The sequence below is a fragment of the Brachyistius frenatus genome, unplaced genomic scaffold (assembly GCF_029030835.1).
Source record: "Brachyistius frenatus isolate BFR_SWC_R1_liver_20210118 unplaced genomic scaffold, ASM2903083v1 Contig_40, whole genome shotgun sequence".
Classification (NCBI taxonomy): domain Eukaryota; kingdom Metazoa; phylum Chordata; class Actinopteri; family Embiotocidae; genus Brachyistius; species Brachyistius frenatus.
The window spans coordinates 392,999-417,510 of NW_027210639.1; the positions used below are offsets into that span (position 1 = coordinate 392,999).

Consider the following 24,512-nt stretch of genomic DNA (forward strand, 5'->3'; position numbering starts at 1 on the left):
CTTGTTCAGGCTCGTCATCCCCGAAGATATGGTACCACAAGTCGGCCTCCGAGGGTTGATGCTAAATTTAGCTCGGGGAGAGGTAACTAGTATTATTAATGCCTCTTCCCCCGGTAATATGAGAACCTCAGTGCTCAGTGGAGAAAGCAGTTCAATGATATGAGATGAACGGCCGAACTTAAAATTACGTTTGATAGGTCCCAAACACTAGCATTAATTAAATATCAAAGTGAACAAACAACACTCATCCAATATAGTGAAATGAGGTGCTGGGAAAATGTTGAACAGTGAGCAAATGTAAACTACGCACACTTACAATTCCCACTGCAATTAATTTATTTACAATAGTGATAAAGAGCAATGTGCTCCAAACGTCACTGATGTTGTGGTGTTGATAAATGAACTGCATCGGGAGCTTTGAATGTAAATCATTTACTTTCTAATCACAAATTCAATGGCGTAGGCTGCTGTCTGCGTACTGCCCTCACCTTTTGTTTGTGGCCTTGCAGAGCTGGTTAGATTACTGAACCAGATGAGTGAATGAAAAGGATTTTGAATTGTTGTTGATAAAAGGTCAGTAGAAAACCAGAATTGCGAGGAAGTGTCAGTTTACATCTACGTCTGTCCAGACTCACATAATTTCAACAATTTGAAGAAATTTCATAAAAGGTATACTTTGATTTACACTTTTATAGTTTTGTTGGTCTTGTTCCGCTGTATGTTTATGGTTTTAGAGTGTGAATTCATGGAAAGAAACACAAAACTAAAAATAAGAGTCAACAAAGCTCATTGACAACATTAGACAATCCTTCAAAGACAGATGTTGCTGCAAAAAACGACTTATTCTAAAATATGGATGCTTCACACACATCTTCAACCTGGCAGCACAAAAAGCGCTACAATTACCATATTTTCAAGTGTGCTCCCACGATTAGTGTTATCAATTCAGATTTGACAAAATGTGAAACTATAGTAACAATCCCTTTCTATTTTGGAGTTATGGTGTTGAATAATGACCACAAAAGTGTTTTGGAAAAACGTTATGACCACCAAAGTCTCATTAGTTCATCTTTGCCTCCAAGTGGAGTTTTGTTTCAAATTTGAAGAAATTCCTTAAAGGATCTTGTTCACAATAATTGGATGGAACAACAGATGCCTGATGGATGGACGGATATTTAGAAAACATATTGCGATAAGATAAATATATCTATTTCTAAATAGTTTTAAATTAGTGTGGCAAAAAGCAATTTCTGTTATCAATTAACCTCTCGGCAGTGATTGATTATTTTGTCTATAAAATGTTTTAAAAGAGTCTAAAATGTGCACTTTTGACACTTTACAACCCAAAGTTAATGAATTAATAACAAATGACAAATCAGTAAAATGCACACGTTTGAGAAGCTGGACACAGTTAATGTTACACATTTTGACTTGTAAATGACTTCAAATTGTACCTTTGTTGACCTGCCAAGCCCATTAATTAATAATTGTTTTATAACAGAAACCTAATAATGTGAAATAAATCTGAAAATCAATTCAAGCCTATAATAAATTGATTTGTTTAAATAATGAAATTTAAATCAATTCATTTAAAAAAGACACTACTCTGTTATATGTCTTAGCAGATGTATGGTAAATTGAGGATCAGAGGCTGTTTGTTGCTCTATTGTCCTTGCCTCAGGCACATAGCATGGTTTGCGTCATACTAGAAGAGACTAGTGTCAGTGATGCTGGTGAAACGGCTCAGTGTGTCAGCTCGTAGCTTGTCAAGGTGCGACCTCTGCCTCCCACTCCCCCTCAGCGAAGGAACTGCCCAGAAAACTGAACTGAACATGAGCTGTGGGGATGGAGGCGAGCGGCTGGACAGCGTGATCACCGAGCTTCCTACTCACTTTGTCCACCGACAATTCCATCAAGTTTATTCAAACAACATGGCTGTGTCTTCAGTGGTGACAAAAACAAAGAAAAGCCTCAGTACTTGAAGAAGGAGTGTACTTGAAGCAGAAATGACACTGCTGGCTTTAATAGTTCATTTAAATAAGACAATTCTACAATACAGCTTGTGTAAAAACAAAAGAGATACAACATGCTTTCCTGTTTTTGTCACTTTAAGCAGACTAATGCTAAGCTAACCATGTCCACACTCCATCAGCACCTTCACTTACGTTACCGTATCTGTTCAATCAAGACCAATCAAAGGTGTCAGAGCTCGGCGGTTCTTTTGGCTTCTATTCTGGCTGAGTCTCAACCTCTGGGCACATGCAGGCAGCAGGATGAACAGCACGCTGCCTCCTATGTCTTTAAGAAAGCCTTGGTGCCCATGCTGTTACCACGACAACTAGTGAACAAACTGCTTCTTAGGCAATTTCCAGTCTAATAATAACTAATCGCCCTGAATGAAAATTCCCCACAAAGACTGCCCTGCCCTCAAAGAAACTGGGGCATGTTTGAGTCACTGGGATGCTGCTGTGATTTTTACAGACACGTCCATTATCACACACACACACACACACACACACACACACACACACACACACACACACACACACACACACACACACACACACACACACACACACACACACACACACTGCTGGCTCTCTATGTTCAGCTGCAGCCACCATGTAAAGGGCATTGTGTTCTGTGTCCTGCTGTAGCTGTGATTAAAGTGTCTTTTTGTTGTTGTTGCTGTACAGATGATCAAATCGCCACAGCAGCACTTTCTTCATGGGGCTTGGTAACCATGGTGACGCCAATGACAGTGTAATATGTTAAAATATGCTAATGTGAACATCAAGTGTTCACATGAAATAAGAAAAGTGAAGGAGGGGTAGGGGGGCATGCAGGTATGATCATCTGCTGACGTGATTTTAAATCTCCCTCAACTTGTCTTGTGTGAGTATCAGTACATCTGACAGCTCAATGCACAGGTTAGCACGTAGCTGCCCTCCCTGCCTGCATCTCCTCCTGGAGCACATAAACAGCCACATAAATACCCTCCCTCCCTCCCTCCCTCCCTCCTGCACACACACACACACACACACACACACACACACACACACACACACACACACACACACACACACACACACACACACACACACACACACCTCCACATTTAAAAAAAACAATCCCTTTCTTGGCAAGACTATAATAACCTTTTTGCAGCATGGCTTTGTCATGTCGAGACAGAGAGAAGGAAGGAAGGAAGGAAGGAAGGAAGGAGGGGAGCAGAGAGAGGGAGGATCTGTTGATATGTAATGACAATGACGCCCTTTGGAGGAAAAAAAAAAACAGCTGATGCATTCACATAAAACCCCACAAAAAAACGCACCGTCTCCGATACCTTTAATGTCAAGGAAGTCAAGGGAGGATGTCGGACTTACCATTTCGGGATTTAGCCGTGCTAAAATGGCGAAGGTGGACAGTCTATCACACACGCATTTGGTCCTGAATGAGTCGACTAGCACGGCTTTGCAGCCCCTGGAAGACCAGGATCCCAGCAGAGAGGAGCTGCGCGGGAGAAACACACACACACACACACACACACACACACACACACACACACACACACACACAGAGAGAGAAAAGCGATGCGGTGAATAAAGACAGCCGCGGCGAAAGGCAAAAAAAAAACCCAAAAAAACCAAGCAAGACAGCGGTTCAAATCCCACCGCGTTACACCGGCTATTTAATCCACTTTACGTCCCAGCCGGCTGCAGCATGGCGAAGGTGCGGAGAGCTCCGTGAACGCGGTGATGAGGCGGCGTGCTGCTTCAGCTTGGACACATTAGCAACACTGCTAAAACCGAGATCAGCCCCACACATTTATTATCATTATTAACAATAAAAATGTGAATTGCTTTTTTAATTATTATTAATAATAATAATAATAATTATATTGATTTTATTGTGTAATAGTCATAGTTAAACTGTCTATGTTATTTGATATAATTACTACAAATAGGGTACCCATATATTATATCTACTATAAACACTATGGTATTAACAGAGTCCTTTTAACCATCATTTTTTAACAATAACCCCCTTTTAAAGCCTATTAAAAAAGTGAAGGGCTACACTGCAATTTCAGATGTGGCACTGGTGGATGCTGGGAATGCAGAGCTACAAACATGAACCTGGCTCACTGACTACGACCACTAGTTCTGTTCAATGCAAAATCCATCACACCTGGTGACAAAAAAACAAAAACATGTTGAAGATCTGTTGTTTTTTTTAAGCCAACCTTTTGACAGTTAAACATAAATATTGATATAAATCCGTAAAAGCTGGTGCTAAGGATCTTTTTGGTGGGCTCTACTTGAAGTGGCATCTATGGCAACACTGGTCAAGTTAAGGTAAAATAAAAATATATAGAATAATAATAATAAAGCAACACAACAGAAGTGGGAGTGTCTGAAAAAGCTGAATCAAACGATCAGAGAGCAACCTTAGGTCAGCGAGCCAAAAGTTGATGAACCTTCACACTTTGTTGGTTGACCCCCCTGTGCACAGAAACAACCAAATACAATTGGAAAGTTATAGCTCAGTGTGTAAATTATGATGCCAGTAGATGGAATATGGACAATAGATGCAGCTCTTCTTCATAGCAAGCGAGCTAAAATTACCACAAAGTAGCTTAAAACCACTCAGCAATACATTACAGGATTTAACATTTTGTACACATCATTTAAAATGTTTTGTTAATTAAATCAAAGCCATTTCACATACTGTGGTTTCTGGGTTTGGTAATTTGACACCACTGGCAATTAGACAGCAAAACTCCATTTGACTGGGTCCCTAACACAGACTGCCATTACATTACTCTGCTACAGTGCACAGAGAAATTAAGCAAATAAGTCAAATTGTTGAAAATGCAAACAAGTGTTATGAGTTAACAACAGGCAGCAACAGGGAGTCGAGTCAAATCTTTCTCATAGAAATTTACATCCAATTGATTTATTTGAATTTACATTGACTTGATTGAGCAACGGGCAGGTTTGGACACAAACTTGTACTCCAGCCATGGAATCCAAATTAATTTGTCAGCCGCTGACAATAGTGAGGACTTGAAATGTCAATCATCATGCTGTTTTTTTTTTTTTTTTTTTTTTTTATCAGCTCAGGGAAATCTATAGACTTTTGTAATATGAGCAAATAAAATGATAAACAATGAGCCAGTTATGTATTTAAATGTCACAAATGTATGACTCAGACTTATATGATGTCAAAAATATTTTAGATCCCATAGTGAGAAGATTTCTGGAAGTATTCAGCATTGATTTTATCATATCATTGCTGTGTTAATAATACTTTACAGAGCAGGTGGGGCCTGATCATCACCAGTGATGATGATGTGACTGTGAAGGCCACAGCATATGGTTCACATCACTATCATCACACTTGTATAACCTGGCTAGTCTAGAAGATTGCATTTGTTATAATTCTATTTCTCAAGGTTTATCCTTTAATTTCTTACCTGTCTGTGAAACACCGACAACAGCGACAACTTCAATCACATAAAACTTGACGGGGTCACACCCCCACACATCTATTGGTCTCATAAGTTCAGAGACACAAATGTCATCTTCAGAATGTGTTTAGTTGTGTGTGTGTGTGTGTGTGTGTGTGTGTGTGTGTGTGTGTGTGTGTGTGTGTGTGTGTGTGTGTGTGTGTGTGTGTGTGTGTGTGTGTGTGCCTGTGTGTGAGCCCCAGGAAATGACTCATTGCTGACATTAGCACATCACCTCTTACAGAAATCCAATATATTAGGACTCATTGTAGTTTCTCTGTATAGCTGATGTGATTAAGCCTCACTGTGAGCCACACAGTGGCCTGCAGACAGTCTTGCCCCCACCGTCTAATTGGATAATTTAGGTGCTGGTCCAACAGCCCTGCATGGAAGAATGTCCTCTGCCAAGAACAGGCCACATGGATGAAGAGCAATGTGCCAGCACAGAGGAAATACAGAAGCATGAGCTCTTGGAGGACAATTCATGTGTATGTACAGGGATGATTTTGGATGTAACAAAATTCAAAGACTAAGTCTGGATTTGTTGGGATAGTTCAGACAATCTCTGAACTTGTTTTGAAATTACAGTCACTTTATTTATTCCTTTGTTGACATGAACCAGACCATGAGCCTCGACATTGGACACAATTTTACCAACAATTATAAAGATGTACTCAATTTATTGATTTTATTGATTGTATATCCGCTGAATACACACGGGGCTGCTAAGTAAAATATGCCTGATGATAACAGGGGTATCTCAGCTTGAACCTACGTTCCCCATTTGTGGGTGAACAATCCAACGATTAGTGAATTCTGTTTCACAATGATAAGAGCAGACATCAAAGGATCAAGCAGTGATGCCATCACAAACCAGTTTTCCCCGTTATAACCTTTCTGACATGTTCTGCTTAAAATCCAGTCAGAAGTCAGAACAGATCATAAGTTTAGACTTCAAATCTGTAACAAAGACCCGTCATTTTAAACGTTGATCCAGACACTTAAACCAACGCTGTTTTAATTGTGACCGTCCTTTTTCATTGGTCTCTAATAACCCCCTCCAACAACTACATATAAGTGAATTACACTTACGCATTTATACATTTTGACATTTCAACAAGGCTAGTTGTGAACGTACATTATGTGGTTAACATTTGAACTGTAAAAGTATCAATATATTGTCAATAGAGTGAATCACTGTTACAATCAAAACTGTTCTTATTGGTTATGTAGAAGGGAGATTTAAATTATGGATAAATGTTTCACAAGCCTGTACTAATCAACACTTGTATATCAAAATGGGATCCAAGGACTGTGTGTAATGAGAGGTGAATTTAGTAATGAAAAACCCACATGAAATCATCATCAAGAGTGAAACACTCTACTTCAGGTCAACTTGCTTTTTTATTTTTTTTACCATCACCAACATTAACATGGAGTTAACACTTGTCAGGTGTGTACAAACACAAATGGATGTTAATCTGTGTCTGAGGGCTACTCTCAGTTATGATGTTCACTGTAACTGAATTACTTGTATAATTCATGGTTACAGCTTGTTGTGCTGTCTTAAGTAGCCAAATACTCCAGGTTTAACAAGGTTTAATCAAATCAAATTAAATCTTTCTCCTCTGAAAAGATCAGAAAAAAAAAATCTCTTTTGCTGTCTTGTTGTGAACGTTTAATGTAATGTTTTTTTTTTGTTGTTGTTGCATACACTGCACAGCAGGACAAAGAGCCCAAACATCCAGCAAGTCATAAAGAAACTATCCTCAGTGTCAAGAAGAAGAATGAGTCCTGCAACAGATGGTTTGACCCCCACAGAGACCTGATCTCAACGTCATGGACAGTCTGGATCACATGAAGAGACAAACAAACAAAGGTGGACACCTGCACACAGCTGAGAACCTGTTCTGTTCTAAGGTCAAAGAGTGCTCACACCAAATATTGTTTTGCTCTTGCTTTCTTTGGTTATTTTTGATAGAATCCTCAATTTATGTTTGTGTTTAAAACCTGTGATCACTTCTGTCTGTAAAAAAAAAACAAATTTGGATTGGATGACAGTTCTGCTTTGATGGCTGACAGAATTTATTAAACACTGCTCTGCAAACGCCGCAGGGGATGAAAGCATGTTGATGAAAACTGGTAAATTAGCTAATAATGCGGAAATATCGCCAACCAATCTTCAACCAATGCAGTCCTGCATAATGTTTTTTTATGCATACTCGTCAGCGTCCTATTCTCATGAACGTAAGATCTCAGGACTGGCTGGATGAAATTTCTTCAAATTTTGACACAGACTTTCACTGAGTACCAACAATACATTGGATAGATTTCTGATGGCAAAGGTCAAAGGTCGCAGTGACCTCACGTCCTCCCATTCTGATGAACATGATATCCCACTAACACCTTCAGGGAATTCTTTCATACTCAGCACACACATTCACTTAGACTCAAGGATGAATTGATTAGATGTTGGGAGTCATAGGGACAAGGTCAAAGGTCACTGTGACCTCACAAAACACTTTTGTGGCCATAACTCAATAATTCATGTGCTAATTGCTAAAACAAGGCATGATGGCATTTTATGTCCAAAAGGTCAAAGGTCATCTTCACTGTGTTCAAATGTTTTGTAAAAGACCATAACTCAGAAACACAAGGGAACATGATGACCATATTTCATTGAATCTTTGCTGATCACAGATCGTCTGTGGTGTTGGGCTGAAGATGTGTGTGAAGCATCCATGTTGTACAATGTGTTGCTTTTGTAACCCACGTTAGTTTTACCAGCAACTAAAGGGTTAACTCAAACATGCAATACCGACGTTCACCAGAGGGGCGCTGTGGTGCACGTCGGGAGATCAAAGCCGTCTCCCTGGAGACGGCCCTTTATGTCTCCAAGGAAACAGCAGCGTCATGATCTACACCATGAAGAATCTCATTTGGTTGATTTCTGCTCACTGCTGTTGAGGATGTTTATTTATTTGGTCGTTAACCAGACCGACTCCGAAGGAAGAAGTTCATTTAAGTCTGAGAAGAATCTCCGGTGAGTGACGGATGCGTTGCTAACAGTTAGCCGTAGCTACAAAGGAGGACAGTTGTAAACAGCTGTTTAGTTGGGCTAAAGATATCTATCAGGAGAGAAGGGGGAAAAAACAGTCGGAGATAAATATTAATTTGTTGTTTAATATTATTTTACGTGGTTGATATCTGTGATTGTGGAGCTACATGTACGTGACGGGGCTAGCTAAGCGCTAGCTAAGCACTGAGGGGTTAATGCGTTTGGAGCTGTTGACCCGAGCGGGAACGATGACGTCATGTTCTTGTTTTAGCGCCAGAAGTTAACGGTCAGATGGAGAACAGCTGTTGAGTGTGTTGCTTAGTAACGGTGGACGTTTAAATAATGTCTGTTAGGTATAAGTGACAGATGTCATTGAGACATGAGGACATGTGTGTGTGGAAATATGTTAATATTGACCATAGTGAATATTATATATATATATGTGTAATACTATATTACTGGTTATTTACTGTTACACCAACAATAGAGTTTATAAATTATAGTACTGACATCGTATTCAATTCTGCTGCATGCAGATTGTTTTTGTTTGTATGGATCTGTGATGGAGACAACGATCCCCAGAAACCTCCACAGAGCTGGAGCTGAGTGACCCTGTGACCCCTGATCATCTTCTCCGTGAGTGAAGCTGCATTTGGTCTTCTTGGGTTCTCCTGCAGGAGCACCGACGAGCAATAAAAAGATTGAGATCAGAGTTAGTCTGAGAGCCTCCAGACGTAAACTACCGGGTAGTAGACTGAAAGACAAGAGACTGAAACTGACTGACTGTGGGAGAAATACCGGTATTGGGGTTATTACTTGAATTTGTTATTTTTCTTTATGTTGTTCCCTTGATTTTCTGTGTGTTAATAACTATAATAAATTACAGTTCAGTTCCTTGTTTTAAACTGCAAACATTTGCTGTTTCATTCACTCCCAGAGCGACCTAAAGACAGTCCTAAACTTAACACAGGTAATCTACTGTGTTACATAGATACTACACTTGTTTGCAGTAACATCCATATTTAAAGCATTGTCAGTCTGGGAGTCAGCTTTACTGGCCAAGACCTTCACTACATATATTATTTGAGTCTGCACAGATATGGATGTAAACTAAACCCTACTTCTTGGCGGAGGCCCACAACCACGAGGCAGTAATTCTAGAATCCTTTAGCATGAAGCTATTTGTGTGCCAATAGGTTGGTTTTGATCACCGGAGTAGATCTGCAAAACACTGCTTGTTTTAAGGCGCAACACAGAAGTTTTGCTTCAGAAAACGTGGTTATGAAATACCCATTATATGTCAGTTTGCTCACACCAAATTTGTTTTGTTTTCTCTTTACAACAATTTGTGTGAAGTAGATAATTAAGACGGTAATCAGTGCTAGTGCAGATGACTGTACATCATTGGTTCTGCTTTGTGGGCTTGTCTGCACATCTGGCTCATCACACTGTGAGCCATACAACCACTGACTGAAAGTTAAGGTGAGGCTTTATGCTAATATTTGACAAGACGCTGAGTGATAGTTCAGCTGGAAACTCCCGATGACTGATGAATACAATTTTAGTTGTGATTTTATTACGTGCCTTGAAGTTCCTTTTTTAAAAGTACAGATATAGATAATAAAATATCACAGATTATATGCCAGATATATTTTAGATTTATTCTAGGTGAGCAGGGCTATAGATTGAAAGTTCGAAGTGTTGTACTAATGTGTGTTGTGTGAAATCCAATGTTGCTCAGATCTTTTCCATGCTTTACACACGTATCAGGAACCTGAGCTATTGTTCCCTTTGTTGAAGTTATTCACTGAAAACCTGGCAAGCATTTATACTCCTGACACCAAACCATCTGAGAAGAAACATGTCATAGTAGTTTTTGAATTTAGTTTCAAATGGAAACAAATCTGAATGAAGGTAGAGACATTTGCTGACAATGTAAAAGGCAACTGACTTTAAGTGACTCAAAATCAAACTGTCACTCAGTGAAGCACTTCAAATGAATGGAACCATGTCAATTAAAAAAAAAAACAGCACAATCGGATGCGTTGAAGTGAACTCAAAATTGTAGGAATTAAATGTTGTTCAAACTACATTTAAAAAAATGTTTTACTTTGTAATGATTTCTGGATTTACAGTCTCCCATCATGCATCACCTTTTCAATTACACTACGGCTTTTCAATTGAAAGTTGTGGATGATTTTATTGGTACCATTTATAGTGCAGAAATAAGCTTTTTTCCTCATGAAAAGTAATGCAATAAAGGCAATTTTATCATTTATACCTGCATGCCTTTAGTATGCCATAGATTAAAACAAAGACTAAAAAAAATATTTCTCATTCCTTATTTTACACATATTATTTTAAAATGGCCTTGACAAATTTGCTGGTACCCTAGAAAAATGAGAAATAATCATTATATAATCGTTGATATTTCAAACGTACTGTTTTCTTCAATTAGTTTGACACCTGTTTTCAATCTTTTAATCAGTCATTCAATCTATTTCAATGGAGACAAGTGGTCACTGGTCTCGGTACATACTGTAAGTGTCTGATTGCAGCATGTGTTGCTTTTTAAGCTTTTCCATGAAAGACGACCCAGCAGGACTCCACTGTTGAGAGAAAAACATTTTTAAAATGTTCCCTCGACTGTCAGTGTTCTAAAAAAAAGACATGAATACACTCATAACCCCCACAAAACAAATCCATGTATGCTATAAAACCTAATAAACAAGTTACCCAACAGGACATTCAAGTGAATTGTGCATATTATTATGAGAGTATCAGATGCTCTTACAGATTGCATTATCACCCTTCAGGGCAACTTTAGACTGACAGCAAATCACAATTAGCTTCTGTATTTATGGTGCATCAGGTAAGAAATACGGTAAACAAAACAAAGTGGTAATGCCAGAGTGAGTGAGACACTGCTGATGTTCTTATTATTGATTTCATTGAAGTGTGGTCCCTATGAAGGCCCAGGTAGTGTCACAGCTCTTATCAATGTGACAAGGACGGCTCCTCAGATTCTATTTCTCTCCCAAATATTAACTCATTAATCATTGCGCCTGTCCAAGATGGATTTTAATTTTGGATAGAACATATCTCCCCCCCAGCCCCAGCCCTAAACCCCATACCAAAACACCACCAGATTGGATCCTTTGTCCTTGCTACGTTTCTGTCATCATCTCTTCTGCCATCTTATCTCTCATGCTCGTCAAATGTGGAGACATCTTGTGGTCAATGTTGTCAAAACGAAACTGTTTCAGACAATGTTTTCAACTGATATTAGAAAGAATGTAATCTATCAAAAAGAAGTTAGTATTCAAATAAAGACTTCAATAATATAGTAAAAATAGATCAATTCTGGATGATAATAAAGGGTGAACAATGTCACATGTCACTTTTAATATCACATAACATTTCCACAGCAGCACACCACAACTAAACACTTTCAACTTTTCAATTCCGATCATTTCTGCTATAATGTTTTTGTAATCCGTGTTAACCTTCTGTCGGAGAGTGTCGCAGTGAGCTTGTGTGTTTCTTTAACATATACATTTCTATGTACATTACCACCAATTTATTAAGGAATTTCATAATGATGATAAAGTGATGAGTTTACATTAACAGCAGTAAGCTATAGAGAGATTTCCATTGAAATGCAGTGAAAACATTTTTGATAGTAGTAGATTAGGAGTTGGTTTGTTAAGATAAACAGCCGCTCACACTAATTCTCCAGTTGGTAGTCATTAAACCACTGAAGAAGATGATGCAATATCATAAAAATTGAAAGAACTGTGGAAAAGTTTGTAGAAAACATGATGAAACATATATATAAATATTTATTATTATTTATTTTTTTGATCTTATCTTTATCTGGATTACAGTCTCCTCATCGCTCATTTCTCTGATGATTCAGTGAATGTGGAAGTCAAGTGTTTTATGTATATTTAATCATTCATTTGCTAAATGTGTTTCCATTACACTTTAGCAAATTTTCCCCTACTGATATTATATTTTTCCATCTCAGCTAAGCAAACAAATATTTCTGCATTTCCAGTCAGTGCAAATTAAAAATGTGCCCAAACTGGTGGATGGCGATGCACCTACCAGCAATTTAAAACAGGAGCAGATGAGAACTGATTAATTAACTTGAAATGAGCAATAAAGGTTTTTTTTTTACAGCCGATATCGCTTATCGCCGGCATTGTCAATTATCCTAAAAGCTGCTTTTCAAATAGTGGCAGACAGTAAAATAAAACACGAATGGCACGCAGGCTGAGTTTAAACAAATAAAATAAAAAACAGACTGGAAGAGCAGCTCATACTATCATGACACACATGATAAATAACATATATGTGTGTATTTAAGTGTTTAACCAAAGAGTTGGGATAACTTACCTCTCTATTTAAAAGCCTATTGGAAAATAATATCAAAAATACTGTCACATTAACCTTCTTTTAACCTGTTTTTTGTCTCTTTATTTTATTTTACTTTTGGCCAAGCCATTTTTGGTTTGGCATGTATAGACCTGCAGCAAAATACAGTGACACATATGAACTTCTTTCCATCCCCTGACTGAGGCGATGAATGGTCGGCTCCTCGTCTCTGTAACACAAGTGTACACACCTATCTAAATGCAAATGTCCAAACCTGCATTGCAATAAGGCCACAAAATATTTCCCCATTCTCTCTCCGTCCCTCCTCCCCTCGTTCAGTGATCATGTTCCAATATGCTCACACTATTTTCTTGTCTTAAACAAATAGGGCACTTTAGAATAAAGAGCAATGAGAAGTGCTTTGAACGTGCCCAGAGAAGCAGTCAAATAAAACTCTTCAATCTGCATATTATTTTTTTTTGGTCCAACTTCTATGCTCACCTCTCCCTCTCTCCCTCTGTCCCCCTCTCTCTCTCAGTAGACTCTGTACTGCTCTTTATCGTCCATGTTGATGTGTGCGTGGGCTGCGAGGGCGAGGAAAGCGGTGAGCGACACTTTTAATTTTCCACATGCTGCATCAGTGTCGTAGCAGTGATAGCGTTGGGTTAGCGTTGTCCCGGACGAGAGTCGCCGAGCTGTCCGGCGCACTCAGCACCCTTCACCAGGGAGCAGATCACTGACTTTGTCAGGATTAAAAGCGCTGTGGCCAGCCAAAGAACCTACACTGGGAACATGGTGTCTTTAAAACCTCCACTTAGAGTACGAGGGAACTGCCTTAAGTGCTATCGACTGCGACACATGCGGGTTTGCCGGTGTTATTGCCATTGATACTGGAATGATTACAAATGGGATGTGGGAAACTCAGCTTTCAGCACCGCTTGCCAGGGTGATGCCGTCTGACTCGTTGCCTGCGGGTAGAATTCACCCGACAGGAGACATTTAAACAGATGATCTATTTTAATCCCCCCAAAAAACATGAAACACTGCTAATTTTTTATGCACTGTGTTTTACATGCTGCTATGTTTACTACAAATAATATGAAAGGACTGAATGAAACACAGAGTTTGTTATTGTTCTACCTTCACCAGTAGCTGATATATGCACTACACTCAATTGCATAATCACCATTTGCACTAGGTGCAATGGCACCATTGTTTAGCTGTATATACTGTATGTCTACTTATGTTTCATAAGTCTATTTATGTCTGTTTTTGTACGTTGAGAGAGAAGTAACAACCGCAGTCAAATTCCTTGCATTTATAAACATACCTGGCCAATAAAGCTGATTCTGATATAAAATGTGTAAGTTTGTCCTGAGAATGGAGCTGGAGAGTCCACGGCAGTCAGAGGGGTTTGTCTTCTGGGGAGTAAGAATGGGTTCAGAAATCGTCATGGCAGCCTGCCAGTAAGACTTTAATATTATCCAAGTAAGAGTTGAGCCTTTGATTTGATGATGACACTAAAGAAATGAGTGAGATTACCAAATTCATTAAGATGTATCCTCTGGGGAAGATTAATTTATATTTCACTCCAGTCTGGCCAGTTTCTTGCTTTAGACCGTGGTGTTGGAAACATTAGAGGGTCACGCCGAAATACTGCACTTCCATAAAGTTAGACAATTTATGAAAGATAAATTAAATAAAATGCAGCATAGACTGTCTCGTGACATTGCGTTCCTAATAAAGCTATAGCTCCAAAAATGCATTTTTATACATTTTTTATAATACAAAGAATAAAATGTTGCATCAAAAATGGGATATTAGAATAGAACAGCTATTTTAGCATCAAAACCTATAATAATAATACACTGAGAACTATTTTATTGAATTAGTGTGAGGTGATTGCAGGGACACAGATCTCACTTCAAGCTGAACTCAAGTTGGTGCCCTTATCTTTACAAAGCTATTTATTGAGGCATTTATTTATTTCAATAGTACTTTATATTTATCTATATTTATCTAGCTGGCATATTTATTTGTATAAAGTTGAATGCAGGGAACTTCCATTGTTTCAACACACAAACTGAAGCCTAGACACGCGTGAATCACTTTCCCATGATGGTCAGTAACAGTGTTAAATGTCACCATGGCGACTCTCTCTCCGTCTCTCTGTACCTGGATAAAGCACTGCCAAAGTACTCGGCGTCTGTCTCACCGGCAGCGCCTTCTCTTCTTCAGATCGCAGCTGCAAAGCCTCATTATATTCTGAATTGTGATTTCATTTCAGATGCTTAACAAGGTTTGCGGTGTTGCCAGAGTACCTCGCAGTCTTCCCACAGACATCACAAACAGCGTCGTTGGTGTTTTGAGACCTGAAAATAATCCACACTTGACTGCGTTTAGAGTTATCGATGTCACCACACACATACAGAGCTGGAGTTCACATCTGACCACGCAAAGAAGAAGTAGTCCCAATCAACCATGCGTTATTTAGACTGATTCTGGTGATAGGATTAATACTTTACACTGCTGATGGTAAAATACACATTTACTCCAAATACCTGGTTTAAATATATGTCTTTCAATTGTGAAAATTGATCCGAGAACAGAAACTTTTCTGTGTTACATGGAGCGGTTTTGCTGCTCTGTCTCAGCCCAGTTCATTTGTCACATTCTTCATTACAGCAGCTAATTACAGTTAAAGTTAATCTACTCCTTCTCAGGCACCAAAACCTCTCTGCTTCTTTTAGCAACTTTCTCACTATTCCCAGTCGTGTACGAGCACTTCAGATCAGCAAGTAAATTTATCTTAGAAGTTAGCAATGGTTTCTCTCTTCCTCTCCTTCTCTCTGGTTCAGTGCGTCTTAAGTTGAGTTATTTCTCCGCCTCCTTTAGTTATGGCAGGACAGTGCAGCTCTGCACCGTGAAAAACCCAATTTCTAGCTGTTGTAATTTGGCAGCAGCCCATGCGAGCAACGCCAGCACAGCTCCTGCACTCTCCTGGCAGCTGGGAAGCGAGACTGGGTGACTATCCCACTGAAGCATAGCCTCAGTAGTCGGTGCGAGCGGAGCCAGCTCCAACTCCCTCGGGTGGCTGCGTGACTGTCCGAAGGAGACACAGCCCAGAGCAGATGCCCACCATTCACCACCAACCAGTTTCACAGGCAGTGAGAGAGGAGAGATGGAAACCCTGTTGCAGCTTTACAGAAGAAATGTGATGTAATGGAACATTAAACTTTATCTGATCCATTCTATACCTCATTTCACAATATATGAATTATCTCCGAAAGTCAAACGCCCAGCACTAATAGATGTTCAGATAACAAATCTAAGATACAGTGGCTCTTACCTGTCGCTCTCGTCCCAAGATATGCAGGTCTGGTTGATGGTGCCCTGAGAGATGGAGGACAGTGAAAACTCTGTGGTTATCGTGAAAGAGTAACAGTTGCAGAACATATTTACACAATAGCTTCACATCTGGAATTGCTTTGAGAGGAAAGTGAATTTGATACTTACGTTGTACAGGTGAGAGAACTCGACCACAACCGGAGCGGAGAGGGAGGCGGGGCTGGGCTTGATGGTCACTGACAAAACCTTGGAGTTGAGGACGGTGTTGTTTCTATCGAAAAGAAAAAGAAAAACCAGTGTTGTGACACTTCATCACGATTAGGCTCTTTGCTCATTTCAGATTGATGCGATAGTCATTTGTCCGTCCAGTGCTGATGCCGTTCAAATAGAAAATGCACTCAAATGCACCAATTTGAGTGTTCACGGGCGTGTTCGTCTTAAAATGAGATGTCGTCAATTGACCAACAAAAACCTTGTCTTAAATGACTGGCAAAGTATGTTACAGTAAAGTGCATTAGTCTGCTCATTCTGTGCATGAGATCTATTACCTCTGCAGAGAAGAGTTCTTTCCTACTACTTCACAAATCCACCATGATGATACTAATGATGGCATTCTGCCCAGGTGCAAGCACTCCTGGCTTTTAAAGTTAATGAAAGATGAAACTCTGATTGGTTAATTTCATGTTACGTCCATAGCACACCTGTGCTTAAATAACACACCTAAATAAAAACAACTTTTTGAACCCCTTCGTGCCTCACTTTTCACAACACAGATTGTCTGCCATTAAATTGTAAAAGTGGATTTGGATGCGCCTTAAATACACGTCCGCCACCCACTTTGAACCGTGTGCTTCGTCAGGCTGATGGAGATGTCCATTTGTAAGTATTTGATCATAAGTGAAAGCACTGGATAAATACAGATTTTGACCTGGTAACGGTGCGTGATGAAACGTCATAAGAGTATATTGTCCGGTAACCAAGAAGCATGTTTCAAATTGGTGATGAATTCAGGAGCTCTCACTGGATACATTTTAAACTTTGACCTGCTGGGAATCACAACATTTTAAAATATCCATCAACTGAGGACCCTGAATGTCTGTCCCAATTTGTTTTGTTTATCCATCCAGCTGTTCCTTGAAGGATTTAAGTGATTGCCAAAATTGTTAGGGTTATATAGTCGAGATGCCAAATGTCTATACAAACTGCCACTGTAATCCATTCGGGTTTGACCACAGTGATGGAACATATGACTGATCATTGGTCTTTATTTATTACAATTAGCAGGGTCAAAAATATTGGAATATTGGTTTGAAGAATAATTTGATTGCAAGCAACGACATACACAGAAGACATAAAATAATGTAACAGGGCACACGTCCCATAATTGTAAGGAATGATTGACATTGCTGACATTGCCCTTGAGAAAGCATCGCATTATAGTCACTTTAAGTACTGACAGCGTGTGTCCAGTCTTCTTATCAATGAACTGTTATTGCTTAATCAGCAGTATAATATTTCACTTATCTCTGTCTCAGCTGGCTCAAATAGCTTGTCAGAATATTTGTGTTATTCTCAACAGCAAACATACCAGCCTACCTGTTCACTAACACTAAGGATTTTGTTTTTAGCATCTAATTTTACATCAGATTCTCCCTGCCTGCTTAGCATGCATTGCAATTTCTGCTTTTCATAGGAACTATCAATCATGTGGAATGAGACAATCAAGAAAAAGTGAATTGCTACAGGTAGTACTGACACCAAAAGCTTCCAGGTGGCCAAACATGTTCAACCGCCCATGCTCCATTTCCTGGTTCCTCAGATCATCCTCTACGCACAACCGCCCTCTCACCAGCCTAAAACACAATCAGTCAACCTAAACCTTTGTGTCGTCGAGTCTCTCGCCTCAAACTCATCTTCTTTTCCTTGAGACGAGCATCAGATTCAGAGTAGGAAAAGAGACACGAACAAAAAGAAGAGGAACGTAGAGGACAACAGCAATCCAAATATTCAAGAACAAACATGTGGGAGGACTGCAGAGACTGTGGTCTGTGGTCTGCTTCAATTCTGGTTTTCATATGTTACCAGTTAATTATGTGCTTTTACCACATTATCATAATGGAGAGGGTCTTTCCCACTGTAACCACAGCCATAGATAACAGGCTGTTACTCACAGAAGTATGCACACACACACACACACACACACGCACACGCACACACGCACACACACACACACACACACACACACACACAGACACAACTACAAAGAGCTACATGTATGCTGTTGTGCTAAATCCTAAATTAATCATCATGCTAGAAGTACCAACAGCTTCCCCCAAGAAATGCTTTTACTAACGGAGATAAAAGACATACATGAGGCCACCCACTACTATACTGCTGTTTCTGCATTAAACCCTCGTGATCATTTGGCTGGAAACACTCACTGCAGCAGCTGATGTAAAACACCCTGACTGTACTGCAGAAATCCATAACATCACATCCAGCACAATGTCGTCATACATCCTGAGTTCTTCTGTAGTCTGTGACTTCTTTGCAGGTATCTATGGCTGCGGAGTTACATGTGATTGATCCACAGACTGTATATGAACGTGGTCTGAAAAATGAGGCCGATACGGAAGTGCCTTAAGCTGCAATACCACTGGTTCAACAAGTCTCATACAATTATCAGTCAATTAATTAATTACGTTTTCTGGCGGTTCATCTGAAAATAATCCCATCGTTTATTAGAACATAAACTTCAGAAAGCTGTGTGTTTGGGTGAGTGTCTGTTTGATTGGCAGGCCTGTGGTAACGGCTATCGGTGGGCGGGACGTAGTATCGTGGGGTTTCCAATCAGATCGAGTCACATCCGCAGCTCATTCCCCCCCAAATATGGTCACTACCGGCCTCGAACCGCTCAGGACGAGCAAAATGACAGCAACCAAATTCCGAATTTGAGGCTTCATAACGGCCGTTCACAAACCGATGGGTGACGTCACTGCTGTTTGCTGCTTGGTTTGATCTGTGGTGAATGACCCCACCAACCTGCCCAGTGTTTATTGTTTTTTATGCAGTTGGTTTCTCTCTACGCTCTCCCCTCACCCCAACCAGGGGAAGCAGATAACTGATTACCTCTGACCCTGGATCTGTTGGAGGTTTTCTTTTTGTTAAAACAGTGTTTTTCCTTCCAACTCTCACCCATGTCAGGTTTTGTTGTCAGGACTTTACTATGTTAAGTTCCCTGAGATGACTTATGTTGCGATTTGACACTATATATAACAATCTAATCTTCCAGATGTGGCTGTAAATCAGGCGGAAGTCTTACCTCTGCAGATTCAGAATGCTGCCCAGGTTTCTGTAGAGAACGATGCCGGTCACAAACGTGGAGGAGTCGTCCGAGTCTGTGTTGGGGGAACATACACAGGTGTAGATGCAGTGAGCAGGCGGGTCGGAGTCAGATGAGAAAAGAGCGTTCAGATCAGTATTCACAGAAACTGAATGGTTGCGTCTCTGTTCTGCTACAGTGGAGAATGCAGGTCAGACAGGCTGCCTCCACTCCTCCAGTCCCCAAGAGCTCTTTACACTGGAGCTGCCCTACATGACTAGTCAGCTATAAACACTGTCTCTTACACTGCTTTATAGTCACACAAACAGACCCCCCCCCCCCCACCCACACACACACACACACACACACACACACACACACACACACACACACACACACACACACACACACACACACACACACACACACACACACACACACACACACACACACACACACACACACACACACACACAACTCCACGAGGTTCATTTGGGCCCATGCTGTCATTAACAAAGATAGATCTGAAAAGTCAAAAGCAAAGCTAGCTTTTTTATATCAAAACATTAAAAGCACAAGCACACACACACACACACACACACACACACACACACACACACACACACACACACACACACACACACACACACACACACTAGTACACAAAGCACAGTCCGTTATTCTTTTTTTATCTGATATGATTGCTCATTTCCATGGTAGCAGATAGGAGCAGCACGGCCTGACGCTGAACCTCACTGGAAAAATCAATGTGTGGCTTAGTTTCACTCCAGCAGTAAAGAAACTCCAACACCAACTGCAGAAATATGTTCACTCTCATCAACAACACGCACAACTATTACTTCTAAATTCTTAAGATTGCATTTAAGCACAAGCATGATTAAAAAACGACCAGTTAGTAAAATTATTTCCATAGTAAGAAGGTTTTTGGGGGTTTAAGTGGAAGTTCTTTAAAGGTCAATTGAGAGATTTTTTATTTCAACCAATACAAGTTTGAGCAGTGACCAAAAGGGAGGCTTATTAGACCACCACCAAGGTTTCAAATGTGTAAGGTGAGAAACCTCCCTGACAGCTTGTTCAGAAGTGTCTCAGACATATATCGATTTGGTATGACCAGTTCCTTCATAGACTTCACAAGTATGCGACTCCAAAGAAACATATTTATCTACAAATCAGTTGTGTGTTCAGGAGTTTACTCATCTATTTGCACCTCTTTTCATGCAATGCAGTTAGGAGTATATCCCTTATGCCGCATATCAGTGCTGCACTGGGACAAAACAGTTCAGTCTTGAACAGCAGTGATGCCTTATTTTTATTTGTATATAATATGCATTTTAATTAAAAAAAAATTTTTTTTTACAAGCTCTATTTTTATTCTGTCATTTTTATTCCCTTTACTGTGTATCTTTCCATGCTGCTGTAGCAAAAGAATTCCCCTGGCAGGATCAATAAAATCTATCTATCTATCTATCTATCTATCTATCTATCTATCTATCTATCTATCTATCTATCTATCTATCTATCTATCTATCTATCTATCTATCTATCTATCTATCTATCTATCTATCTATCTATCTATCTATCTATCTATCTATCTATCTATCTATCTATCTATCTATCTATCTATCTATCTATCTATCTATCTATCTATCTATCTATCTATCTATCTATCTATCTATCTATCTATCTATCTATCTATCTATCTATCTATCTATCTATCTATCTATCTATCTATCTATCTATCTATCTATCTATCTATCTATCTATCTATCTATCTATCTATCTATCTATCTATCTATCTATCTATCTATCTATCTATCTATCTATCTATCTATCTATCTATCTATCTATCTATCTATCTATCTATCTATCTATCTATCTATCTATCTATCTATCTATCTATCTATCTATCTATCTATCTATCTATCTATCTATCTATCTATCTATCTATCTATCTATCTATCTATCTATCTATCTATCTATCTATCTATCTATCTATCTATCTATCTATCTATCTATCTATCTATCTATCTATCTATCTATCTATCTATCTATCTATCTATCTATCTATCTATCTATCTATCTATCTATCTATCTATCTATCTATCTATCTATCTATCTATCTATCTATCTATCTATCTATCTATCTATCTATCTATCTATCTATCTATCTATCTGTCTATCTAGTCTATCTATCTATCTATCTATTCATCTATCTATCTATCTATCTATCTATCTATCTATCAGTCTATCACTCTATCTATCTATCAGTCTATCATCTAGTCTATCTATTTTTATCTGTCTATCTATCTATTTTAATTAAAAAAAATATTTTTTTACAAGCTCTATTTTTATTCTGTCATTTTTATTGCCTTTACTGTGTATCTTTCCATGCTGCTGTAGCAAATCTATCTATCTAGGATCAATCTATCTATCTATCTATCTATCTATCTATCTATCTATCTATCTATCTATCTATCTATCTATCTATCTATCTATCTATCTATCTATCTATCTATCTATCTATCTATCTATCTATCTATCTATCTATCTATCTATCTATCTATCTATCTATCTATCTATCTATCTATCTATCTATCTATCTATCTATCTATCTATCTATCTATCTATCTATCTATCTATCTATCTATCTATCTATCTATCTATCTATCTATCTATCTATCTATCTATCTATCTATCTATCTATCTATCTATCTATCTATCTATCTATCTATCTATCTATCTATCTATCTATCTATCTATCTATCTATCTATCTATCTATCTATCTATCTATCTATTATCTATCTATCTATCTAAAGAATGTAATCCCAACAATACTCTGCTTAAATCCCACATGTATGACCTGATAGGGGCAGAGAGCAAAGTTTGAATGGCTACATTGTCAAAAATGCAACAGAGGAGCAACTTCAGCATTCATGTACAGCACAACCAAATGTAAACTTCCTGTGAACACGACATCGTGCTTTTTGAAGTAAAGGCTGGAGAGGATGGTCAACTTGGTATCTCAGTCTCAGGTCTCTTGGTGCTCTCACATGGTGGTCTCTTACATGGTAGTACTGACAGTGGGACATCTCTTGGCTGATACTGATCTGTGCATCTCTCCATGTGGCTGCATCTCTCTGCAGGTGAGCTCCCTCTTTTTCCTGATAAAGGACAATAGAGCGCTACCAGCATGGGAAGAAATTTGTCTAAACTTTCCTGCGCAGACGGGCAGAGGGAAGTCTTCTCTGGCAACGGTGTCAAAAGCCCCCCCAAATAAGAAACCCAAACAACAAAAACAAAACACATCTCCATCTGCCGGGCCATCTGAAGACATCCAGCTCTTCTGCTCCAGCACACTACGTGGCAGCCTGAGAGCACACAGCAGCGCGCCACGCAGCAGGCAGAGGTTGTAGCTCCCAGGCAACAGCTGAGCTCCCATGGGCATCGGGGGGGAACCGAGCAAGACGTGTGCCTGTGTAAGCGGGATGGCGTATTTATGTGTCCTGCTCAGGCACTCTTTGGCGGGCTGATCCAATATGCTCAGCCAGATTGTCTGTGCACAACAACAGATAGCCTGGAAGGAATTTACCCAGTGATTTAATGAGTTATGTCTGTGAGAACTGAAACATATTTGCTTATTTGATGCATGTGCAGAATATTTGTTTGCATATGTTGGGAGTGTGAATATGCTCATGCATGTAGTCATGTATAATCTTCTTCAAGCATGACCTCAAACATGAAGTGACACAAAACCTTCATGAATAAAGAAAAACAACTCTGAAACACAAAATGTCTCAGTTTACATTTGGCTTCGACATCATTGCTCTGCTCAAACCTGAGTTTGTAAGGAGAGTTTGAGAGCCATGTGGAGGGCTGTTCAGAACCAGTAGTGGTGAGAGGAAGTGGACTAGAAAACCCTTTAACTGCGAGTGTGCGCTTGTGCTTACCTAATATAATCCATTACCTCTTAACAGAAGCACACATGCCAAGAACGGAGTAAACATCATACAAATTTAACTTCCGTCTTGCTAGTGTCGGAGACATATGAACATGAGTTTTCGCTGTATTTTCCTCACATTGCTTTTTAATGAAGGTTTCTGAACATCAACATAATGTGAGGTGAAGCTAAAACAAAAACAAAGGTAAATATCTCCAAATTCAAAGGCATATCTTTTCTGATTCACATGATAAAACAATATTTGGGTGAGCTAGGTGTCTGTCTCCTGCCTGATTGTACAGAATGCAAAGTGTGTCCAACAGTTCCCCTCTAATGCTGAGAATCCTCCTCTGCTGTGAGTGTGACTTCATGTGGAGGGAATCTGCAGTGAACAGCGCATGGTGAGAAACTTCATGTTGTGGACGTCCTTAATGTGACAATTGACCCTCTGGGGTCTCTCTGTTGACACCTGGTCATCTGAGGCCGTGGACTACAAATATGAAGCTGCATAGTTTTATTGTTACATAGCCTTCAATTTATTTTTTACTCTTTAGCTATTTATAAAATCACATGACAGCACACATATTCAATCACTTATTTTTTCCTACAGTATTGCGATTATTACTTTTTTTTGTATAGTAAAAATTTTTTTAAATGAGGGTTGAGGATACTTTTTAACATTTTCTTAAAAATGTTATCTTACATTTAAGTGTAACCAAGTACCATCAGTTTAAGGTAAAAGTTGAGGTTGGAGTTATTTTATAGCGAGATTATGTCATTTCTGAATTAAGAAATAACAAAATCGCCATCTTAAAAATGTAATGTTTAATTTTAAATCGAAGAAATGCAGCATTGTTTAGTTCAGTACAGACAGAGGATTTGCTGCCGCTGCCTTAGTTGGTTAAACAGTAGCTTATGTTAGCTATCTGGATT

The 24,512-nt window shown here is 39.2% G+C and overlaps 1 protein-coding gene across 13 annotated transcripts in view; it reads right to left on the bottom strand.

Moving 5' to 3' along the window:
* The window catches only part of adgrb1a (adhesion G protein-coupled receptor B1a), a 169,301-nt gene that overhangs the window by 41,631 nt on the left and 103,158 nt on the right, over positions 1-24,512 (bottom strand). For all 13 annotated transcript variants that reach the window (XM_069702081.1, XM_069702090.1, XM_069702089.1 and 10 more), the window contains 4 exons: positions 19,621-19,696; positions 16,467-16,569; positions 16,300-16,343; positions 3,387-3,513 (listed from right to left, as the gene is read on the bottom strand). In XM_069702081.1, coding sequence (XP_069558182.1) covers positions 3,387-3,513; positions 16,300-16,343; positions 16,467-16,569; positions 19,621-19,696 — 350 coding nt within the window. The remainder of the gene's footprint in view (positions 1-3,386; positions 3,514-16,299; positions 16,344-16,466; positions 16,570-19,620; positions 19,697-24,512) is intronic.